General features: G+C 54.8%; 1 protein-coding gene across 1 annotated transcript in view; it reads right to left on the bottom strand.

The window, feature by feature from the left end:
* Window positions 1–1,403: 1,403 nt before the first annotated feature.
* Window positions 1,404–9,912, bottom strand: part of LOC139250200 (FXYD domain-containing ion transport regulator 3-like) — a 31,312-nt gene continuing 22,803 nt past the window's right edge. The window contains exons 3-5 of the mRNA XM_070872693.1: window positions 6,110–6,139; window positions 3,145–3,177; window positions 1,404–1,719 (exon numbers count right to left, since the gene is read on the bottom strand). Of these exons, the coding sequence (XP_070728794.1) occupies window positions 1,499–1,719; window positions 3,145–3,177; window positions 6,110–6,139 (284 nt within the window). The 3' untranslated portion in view covers window positions 1,404–1,498. The remainder of the gene's footprint in view (window positions 1,720–3,144; window positions 3,178–6,109; window positions 6,140–9,912) is intronic.

The following is a 9,912-nucleotide window of genomic DNA, read 5'->3' as shown; positions in this document are numbered from 1 at the left end:
GGTCTACAGGGCTGTAGTGATACCCGCCCTCCTGTATGGCCCAGAGACATGGACCGTGTACAGTAGGTACCTCACCCCCAGCTCATGGTCTACAGGGCTGTAGTGATACCCACCCTCCTGTATGGCTCAGAGACACGGACCATGTACAGTAGGTACCTCACCCCCAGCCCATGGTCTACAGGGCTGTAGTGATACCCGCCCTCCTGTATGGCTCAGAGACATGGACCATGTACAGTAGACACCTCAAGTCGCTGGAGAAATACCACCAACGCTGTCTCCGCAAGATCCTGCAAATCCCCCCGGGAGGACAGACGCACCAACGTTAGCGTCCTCGACCAGGCCAACATCCCCAGCATCGAAGCACTGACCACACTCGACCAGCTCCGCTGGGCAGGGCCACATTGTCCGCATGGCCCCCAGACACGAGACTCCCCAAAGCGAGCGCTCTACTCGGAACTCCTTCACGGGCAAACGAGCCAAAGGTGGGCAGAGGAAACGTTACAAGGGACCACCCTCAAAGCCCTCCCTGATAAAGTGCAACATCCCCACCGACACCTGGGAGTCCCTGGGCCCAAAGACCAGTCCGCCCTAAGTGGAGGGAGTGCATCCGGGAGGGCGCTGAGCACCTCGAGTCTCGTCGCCGAGAGCGTGCAGAAACCAAGCGCAGGCAGCGGAAGGAGCGTGCGGCAAACCAGTCCCACCCTCCCCTTCCCTCAACGTCTATCTGTCCCACCCTCCTCTTCCCTCAACGTCTATCTGTCCCACCCTCCCCTTCCCTCAACGTCTGTCTGTCCCACCCTCCCCTTCCCTCAACGTCTGTCTGTCCCACCCTCCCCTTCCCTCAACGTCTGTCTGTCCCACCCTCCCCTTCCCTCAACGTCTATCTGTCCCACCCTCCCCTTTCCCTCAACGTCTATCTGTCCCACCTGTGACATAGAAACATAGAAAATAGGTGCAGGAGTAGGCCATTTGGCCCTTCAAGCCTGCACCACCATTCAATATGATCATGGCTGATCATTCCCTCAGTACCCCATTCCTGCTTTCTCTCCATACCCCTTGATCCCTTTAGCCGTAAGGGCCACATCTAACTCCCTTTTGAATATATCCAACGAACTGGTCTCAACAACTTTCTGTGGTAGAGAATTCCACAGGTTCACCACTCTCTGGGTGAAGAAGTTTCTCCTCATCTCGGTCCTAAATGGCTTACCCCTTATCCTTAGACTGTGACCCCTGGTTCTGGACTTCCCCAACATCGGGAACATTCTTCCTGCATCTAACCTGTCCAACCGGTCGGAGAGGAATTTTCCCAGATTTTTCTCTCCCTAAATGGGCCGGGGTTTTTATCTGGTTTTTGCCTCTCCCAGGAGAACACATTACTCCGGTTGGGGTGGAGTGTAGAATGATTCAGTATAAGGAGTGTTACAGTTGTGTGAGGCGGACTGGTTGGGCTGGGTGCCCTTGGCCTTTCCGTCATTGTTCATGGGTTTATATGTAACCTTCAGGGCTGCTGACCGAGGGCCGTGTGTCTCTGTGTCGGCCGGGGCGGACACGATGGGCCGAGATGGCCTCCTTCTGCGCCGTAAATTTCTCTCTTTCTATGTTTGACATGAGCTGCAACTGCACGGAGGCATCTCAGATACTCACCCAGCAGGATGATAACCCCGATCACACACAGGACCGCAGCCACAATCAGTCCCACGACACGCAGGTGGTAATAATCTGCGGAGAGATCGCACCGAGAGAGGTTGGTACAGAAAGCTGCGGACTGCAGGAAAATATCGATGGACTGGTCGGGTGGGCAGAGCAGGGGCAAATGCAGTTTAACCCAAAGGGGTGTAGGAGGTGACAGAGATAGGGAGGGGTGTAGGGGCTGGAGGGGGTGACAGAGATAGGGAGGGGTGCAGGGGCTGGAGGGGGTTACAGAGATAGGGAGGGGAGTAGGGGCTGGAGGAGGTTACAGAGATAGGGAGGGGTGTAGGGGCTGGAGGAGGTTACAGAGATAGGGAGGGGTGTAGGGACTGGAGGAGGTTACAGAGATAGGGAGGGGTGTAGGGGCTGGAGGAGGTTACAGAGATAGGCAGGGGTGTAGGGGCTGGAGGAGGTTACAGAGATAGGGAGGGGTGTAGGGGCTGGAGGAGGTTACAGAGATCGGGAGGGGTGTAGGGGCTGGAGGTGGATACAGAGATAGGGAGGGGTGTAGGGGCTGGAGGAGGGTACAGAGATAGGGAGGGGTGTAAGGGCTGGAGGAGGTTACAGAGATAGGGACGGATGTAGGGACTGGAGGAGATTACATAGATAGGGAGTGTAGGGCCTGGAGGGGGTTACAGAGATAGGGAGGGGTGTAGGGGCTGGAGGAGGTTACAGAGATAGGGAGGGGTTGTAGGGGCTGGAGGGGGTTACAGAGATAGGGAGGGGTGGTGTAGGGGCTGGAGGAGGTTACAGAGATAGGGAGGGGTGTGGGGGCTGGAGGAGGTTACAGAGATAGGGAGGGGTGTAGGGGCTGGAGGAGGTTACAGAGATAGGGAGGGGTGTAGGGGCTGGAGGGGGTTACAGAGATAGGGAGGGGTGTAGGGACTGGAGGAGGTTACAGAGATAGGGAGGGGTGTAGGGACTGGAGGGGGTTACAGAGATAGGGAGGGGTGTAGGGACTGGAGGAGGTTACAGAGATAGGGAGGGGTGTAGGGACTGGAGGAGGTTACAGAGATAGGGAGGGGTGTAGGGGCTGGAGGGGGTTACAGAGATAGGGAGGGGTGTAGGGACTGGAGGAGATGGGGAGCGAGGAAGGATTTGAACTCGAGGATGGAGAATTTGACAATCAAGGCTTTGCCGGACCGGGAGCCAATGTGGAGCAGCGAGCACAGGGGGCGATGGGGGAGTGGGACTGGGTGCCTTTGCTCATCTGCCCTAATACCTCGTTATGTGGCTCGGGGCAAAATGTGGTCTGATTTTTGCCCCTGTGGAGCACGTTGGAACGATGCTTAAATGTAAGTCAGGTATAACAGACCCTCTGTCCCCCTCCTGGACACAGATTCACCGCTTGTCGGACGGGCTGTAAAGCGGGGTTCCCGTGGTGATGAAGACGGAACAGTATGCAGAAAGACTGGGTGAATCATTGAGAGGACGAGAGGGTTCAGCAGGACTCACCATAATTGAAACGTTTGTCATGTTCGGCGTCCGCTGCAAAACAAAGAACAGTTCAAGGTGAGCAAAATCTTCGCAGTCTCAAAACTCCACGTGTGCGAGTCCGTGTGTGGGACCTGTACCCCAGTGAGAGTCAGTGTGTGTGGGACCTGTACCCCAGTGAGAGTCAGTGTGTGTGGGACTGTACCCCAGTGAGAGTCAGTGTGTGTGGGACCCGTACCCCAGTGAGAGTCAGTGTGTGTGGGACTGTACCCCAGTGAGAGTCAGTGTGTGTGGGACCCGTACCCCAGTGAGAGTCAGTGTGTGTGGGACCCATACCCCAGTGAGAGTCAGTGTGTGTGGGACCCGTACCCCAGTGAGAGTCAGTGTGTGTGGGACCCGTACCCCAGTGAGAGTCAGTGTGTGTGGGACTGTACCCCAGTGAGAGTCAGCGTGTGTGGGACCCGTACCCCAGTGAGAGTCAGTGTGTGTGGGACTGTACCCCAGTGAGAGTCAGTGTGTGTGGGACCCGTACCCGAGTGAGAGTCAGTGTGTGTGGGACTGTACCCCAGTGAGAGTCAGTGTGTGTGGGACTGTACCCCAGTGAGAGTCAGTGTGTGTGGGACTGTACCCCAGTGTGAGTCAGTGTGTGTGGGACCCGTACCCCAGTGACAGTCAGTGTGTGTGGGACCCGTACCCCAGTGAGTGTCAGTGTGTGTGGGACCCGTACCCCAGTGAGAGTCAGTGTGTGTGGGACCCGTACCCCAGTGAGAGTCAGTGTGTGTGGGACTGTACCCCAGTGAGAGTCAGTGTGTGTGGGACTGTACCCCAGTGAGAGTCAGCGTGTGTGGGACCCGTACCCCAGTGAGAGTCAGTGTGTGTGGGACTGTACCCCAGTGAGAGTCAGTGTGTGTGGGACCCGTACCCGAGTGAGAGTCAGTGTGTGTGGGACTGTACCCCAGTGAGAGTCAGTGTGTGTGGGACTGTACCCCAGTGAGAGTCAGTGTGTGTGGGACTGTACCCCAGTGTGAGTCAGTGTGTGTGGGACCCGTACCCCAGTGACAGTCAGTGTGTGTGGGACCCATACCCCAGTGAGAGTCAGTGTGTGTGGGACTGTACCCCAGTGAGAGTCAGTGTGTGTGGGACTGTACCCCAGTGAGAGTCAGTGTGTGTGGGACCCGTACCCCAGTGAGAGTCAGTGTATGTGGGACCCGTACCCCAGTGAGAGTCAGTGTGTGTGGGACCTGTACCCCAGTGAGAGTCAGTGTGTGGGGGCTGTACCCCAGTGAGAGTCAGTGTGTGTGGGACCCGTACCCCAGTGAGAGTCAGTGTGTGTGGGACTGTACCCCAGTGAGAATCAGTGTGTGTGGGACCCATACCCCAGTGAGAGTCAGTGTGTGTGGGACTGTACCCCAGTGAGAGTCAGTGTGTGTGGGACCCGTACCCCAGTGAGAGTCAGTGTGTGTGGGACTGTACCCCAGTGAGAGTCAGTGTGTGTGGGACTGTCCCCCAGTGAGAGTCAGTGTGTGTGGGCCCAAGTTTCCACACGATAAAAAACGGGCGCCCCTCCGCGCCTAAAACGGCGCCTAAAAAAAAACGCGCTATTCTCGAGCGCCCTGCAGCTCCTTGTCTGTTTGGCGCGGCGCCCAGGGGGGGCGGAGCCGACACTCGCGCCGATTTTGTAAGTGGGAGGGGGCGGGTACTATTTAAATTAGTTTTTTTCCTGCCGGCAACGCTGCGCATGCGCGCTGGAGCGTTCGCGCATGCTCAGTGTGAAAAAAAGCATTGGCACTCGGCCATTTTTGTAGCTGTTTAATTTTTGAACATTTTTTTTAAAATAAAAGCACATTGCCATCAGCACTTGCAGCCTTCTCACTGTCTCCTCCCCCCTACCCCGACCCTGCCCCGTGGGAAGAACGGGCGTCTCAGGCTGACTGCAGCATTCTCCGTGCCTCAAGCACTTTCACACAGGTCGGAAGATGGTTTTCTTTGCTTATAAATGTTTATTCAGGTTGGATTTATTTGTATAATATTTGTAGAAGTATAAATAAGGATTGATTGTAGAATTTAATGACTTCCCTTCCCCCCCCCCTCCACCTCGTTCTGGACGCCTAATTTGTAACCTGCGCCTGATTTTTTAATGTGTAGAACAGGTTCTTTCAGCTCTACAAAAATCTTCACTTGCTCCATTCTAAGTTAGTTTGGAGTACGTTTTCACTGTGGAAACTTTGAAATCAGGCGTCAGTGGCCGGACACGCCCCCTTTTGAAGAAAAAAATTCTGTTCCAAAGTAGAACTGCTCGACCTGACTCGGACTGCAGAAAAGAAAAATGTGGAGAATTGCGATTTCCAAGAGGGTCCTTTCTCCACCAGTTGCTCCTAAAAATCAGCCGCGAATCCTGTGGAAACTTGGGCCCCACTAGTGTGTGGGTAGCTGCTGGGAGCAGGGGGTGGGGGAGTCTGGCGGGGGGGGCTGGAGAGCTCGTGTTTGGCCGACGCAACACGGACACGACGGGGCGAAATCCCCTCGTTGCGTGCTGTGAATTTCGACGATTCTCTTGGACATTTCTCTGGGGATTTAATTAGCAGGGTACGTCGCTGGCCCCAGAATAGATTGCAGATCAGAGCAACACACCGAGAGCTCTCGCTCGCACACACACACACACACACACACGTAATACACACCCTGTATAATCCTCGGGGAACACACACACACACACACACACACACACACGTAATACACACCCTGTATAATCCTCGGGGAACACACACACACACACACACACACACACACGTAATACACACCCTGTATAATCCTCGGGGAACACACACACACACACACACACATACACGTAATACACACCCTGTATAATCCTCGGGGAACACACACACACACACACACACACACGTAATACACACCCTGTATAATCCTCGGGGAACACACACACACACACACACACACACACACAGGAAGTCAGGCCGGCACTTACCAGGATCAGCAGCCCACGTTCCCTGAGTCACTGAAAAACAGAGGGCAAGGTCAGGGAGACTGACACAGCTTCGCAAGCGCAATATTCAACGCCGCAACTGCACTGAGGGTTAAGCCCTGTCCATTCTCCCATTCACCTCCCCCACCCAATATCGCCCCTCCCCCATGGCCCCAAACCTCCCCTCCCCGGGGGGGGGGTACAGGGGTCTGCCCACGCACGCGCGCACCCCCTCCGAGGATAAACCAGGCTGATCGCGAGACTCGATGTGCTCCGTCACCCAGAGACGACTCGTCCTACACAAAGCCCGCTCCATTTCGAGGAGTCCCCTATTTCCGCCAGCATAACCTCTCTCCCCAGTCTCCACCCACCCCCCCCCCCCCGGGAGCTAGCAAAACACGCAGGCTGCAATCACCAACTATTCATAGCACAGCGAGCGGCCCGCCTGCAGTCAGAGTGTCCAGGAACTTACTGCACGCGACGGGGGTTACGGACTGACTCTGGTCTCGACACAGAGCTGTGTCGCGCACAAGGCTCAGGATATTCCCACTTGTGTGGGGGAGAGCAGAACTCGGGGCCATCAATATACGACGGTCACTCATAAATCCAATGGGGAATTCAGGAGAAACTTCTTTACCCAGAGAGGGGTGAGAATGTGGGACTCGCGAATAGCAGAGATACATTTCATCATCACCATCAGAGGCAGTCCCTCGGAATCGAGGAAGACTTGCCTCCACTCTAAACACGAGTCCTGAGGTGGCTGAACAGTCCAATACGGGAACCACAGTCCCTGTCACAGGGTGGGACAGATAGACGTTGAGGGAAGGGGAGGGTGGGACAGATAGACGTTGAGGGAAGGGGAGGGTGGGACAGACAGACGTTGAGGGAAGGGGAGGGTGGGACAGATAGACGTTGAGGGAAGGGGAGGGTGGGACAGATAGACGTTGAGGGAAGGGGAGGGTGGGACAGATAGACGTTGAGGGAAGGGGAGGGTGGGACAGATAGACGTTGAGGGAAGGGGAGGGTGGGACAGATAGACGTTGAGGGAAGGGGAGGGTGGGACTGGTTTGCCGCACGCTCCTTCCACTGCCTGCGCTTGGTTTCTGCACGCTCTCGGCGACGAGACTCGAGGTGCTCAGCGCCCTCCCGGATGCACTTCCTCCACTTAGGGCGGACTGGTCTTTGGGCCCAGGGACTCCCAGGTGTAGGTGGGGATGTTGCACTTTATCAGGGAGGCTTTGAGGGTGGTCCCTTGTAACGTTTCCTCTGCCCACCTTTGGCCCGTTTGCCCGTAAAGGAGTTCCGAGTAGAGCGCTTGCTTTGGGGAGTCTCGTGTCTGGGGGACATGCGGACAATGTGGCCCTGCCCAGCGGAGCTGGTCGAGTGTGGTCAGTGCTTCGATGCTGGGGATGTTGGGCCTGGTCGAGGACGCTAACGTTGGTGCGTCTGTCCTCCCGGGGGATTTGCAGGATCTCGCGGAGACATCGTTGGTGGTATTTCTCCAGCGACTTGAGGTGTCCGCTGTACATGGTCCATGTAAGGAGATGAGCGATCACAACTTCTTTGGTGATGGTTGAGGGATTACTGGGGAGAACTTCGAACTCCCCCTGCTCTTCTTCCAAATAGTGGCCGTGGGATCGTGTACTTCCACCCGAGAGGGCAGACGGGGCCTCGGTTTGACCTCGCATCCCAAAGAGAGTTGCGGACAGAGTTAGAAGCAGTCACTTGAGTTGGTTAAGGCTTTTATTGAAGTAAGTGGCAGGGATAAATTGCTGGATTGATTCCCGGGATGAGAGGGCTGTCCTACGAGGAGAGGTTGAGTAGGTTGGGCCTGTACTCATTGGTGTTTAGAAGAATGAGAGGTGATCTCATTGAAAGATTCGGAGGGGGATTACATCAGAAATAGGAGCAGGAGTGGGCCATTCGGCCCCTCGAGCCTGCTCCGCCATTTAACACGATCGTAGCTGATCCCATCATGGACTCAGCTCCACTTCCCTGCCCGCCCCCTTATCCCCTTATCGGTTAAGAAACTGTCTATCTCTGTCTTAAATATATTCAATGTCCCGGCTTCCACAGCTCTCTGGGGCAGAGAATTCCACAGATTTACAACCCTCAGAGAAGAAATTTCTCCTCATCTCAGTTTTAAATGGGCGGCCCCTTATTCTAAGATCATGTAGAGTGCTCACTTTGGGAGTTTTGTGTCACGCATGCGGAGCTGGGTCGAGTGTGCAAAGGAGATGCATTTAAGGGGGAAGCTGGATAAAGACATGAGGGAGAAAGGAATAGAAGGAGATGGTGATGGGGTGAGATGGAGAGGGGTGGGAGGGGGCTGGTGTGAGACATAAACTCCATTGTTTCTGGGCTGTGAATTCTCTGGAGACGGCCAGGATGGAACGGGAGCTCAGCCTTCCCACGGGACAATTAATAGACCGTGCTGTTCTGCAGGGAGTACGCGAGCAGAGCACAGTCACGCACGAATTGTCGTGGTCCAATGCGCTCAGGGGTTGCAACAAAGCAGGAATGGTTTGTCGCACGTGCTTCTACATACCGTGAATTCAGAGAGACGGACAGACCAGTGCCCACCAGTACTGTACCCCGGTGTTATACAGTGACAGACCTGTACCCACCAGTACTGTACCCCAGTGTTATACAGTGACAGACCTGTACCCAGCAGTACTGTACCCCAGTGTTATACAGTGACAGACCTGTACCCACCAGTACTGTACCCCGGTGTTATACAGTGACAGACCTGTACCCACCAGTACTGTACCCCAGTGTTATACAGTGACAGACCTGTACCCACCAGTACTGTACCCCAGTGTTATACAGTGACAGACCTGTACCCACCAGTACTGTACCCCAGTGTTATACAGTGAATGACTTGTACCCACCAGTACTGTACCCCGGTGTTATACAGTAACAGACCTGTACCCACCAGTACTGTACCCCAGTGTTATACAGTGACAGACCTGTACCCACCTGTACTGTACCCCAGTTATACAGAGACAGACGTGCACCCACCAGTACTGTACCCCAGTTATACAGTGACAGACCTGTACCCACCAGTACTGTACCCCAGTGTTATACAGTGACAGACCTGTACCCACCAGTACTGTACCCCAGTGTTATACAGTGACAGACCTGTACCCACCAGTACTGTACCCCAGTGTTATACAGTGACAGACCTGTACCCACCAGTACTGTACCCCAGTGTTATACAGTGACAGACCTGTACCCACCTGTACTGTACCCCAGTGTTATACAGTGACAGACCTGTACCCACCAGTACTGTACCCCAGTGTTATACAGTGACAGACCAGTGCCCACCAGTACTGTACCCCAGTGTTATACAGTGACAGACCTGTACCCACCAGTACTGTACCCCAGTGTTATACAGTGACAGACCTGTACCCACCAGTACTGTACCCCGGTGTTATACAGTGACAGACCTGTACCCACCAGTACTGTACCCCAGTGTTATACAGTGACAGACCTGTACCCACCAGTACTGTACCCATGTTATACAGTGACAGACCAGTGCCCACCAGTACTGTACCCCAGTTATACAGAGACAGACCTGTACCCACCAGTACTGTACCCCAGTGTTATACAGTGACAGACCTGTACCCACCAGTACTGTACCCCAGTTATACAGAGACAGACCTGTACCCACCAGTACTGTACCCCAGTATTATACAGAGACAGACCTGTACCCACCAGTACTGTACCCCAGTGTTATACAGTGACAGACCTGTACCCTCCAGTACTGTACCCCAGTTATACAGAGACAGACCTGTACCCACCAG

The sequence above is a fragment of the Pristiophorus japonicus genome, unplaced genomic scaffold (assembly GCF_044704955.1).
Source record: "Pristiophorus japonicus isolate sPriJap1 unplaced genomic scaffold, sPriJap1.hap1 HAP1_SCAFFOLD_350, whole genome shotgun sequence".
NCBI lineage: Eukaryota > Metazoa > Chordata > Chondrichthyes > Pristiophoridae > Pristiophorus > Pristiophorus japonicus.
Note: the sequence above shows the minus strand (reverse complement) of the source record. Positions and strands in the feature narration are given on the sequence as shown.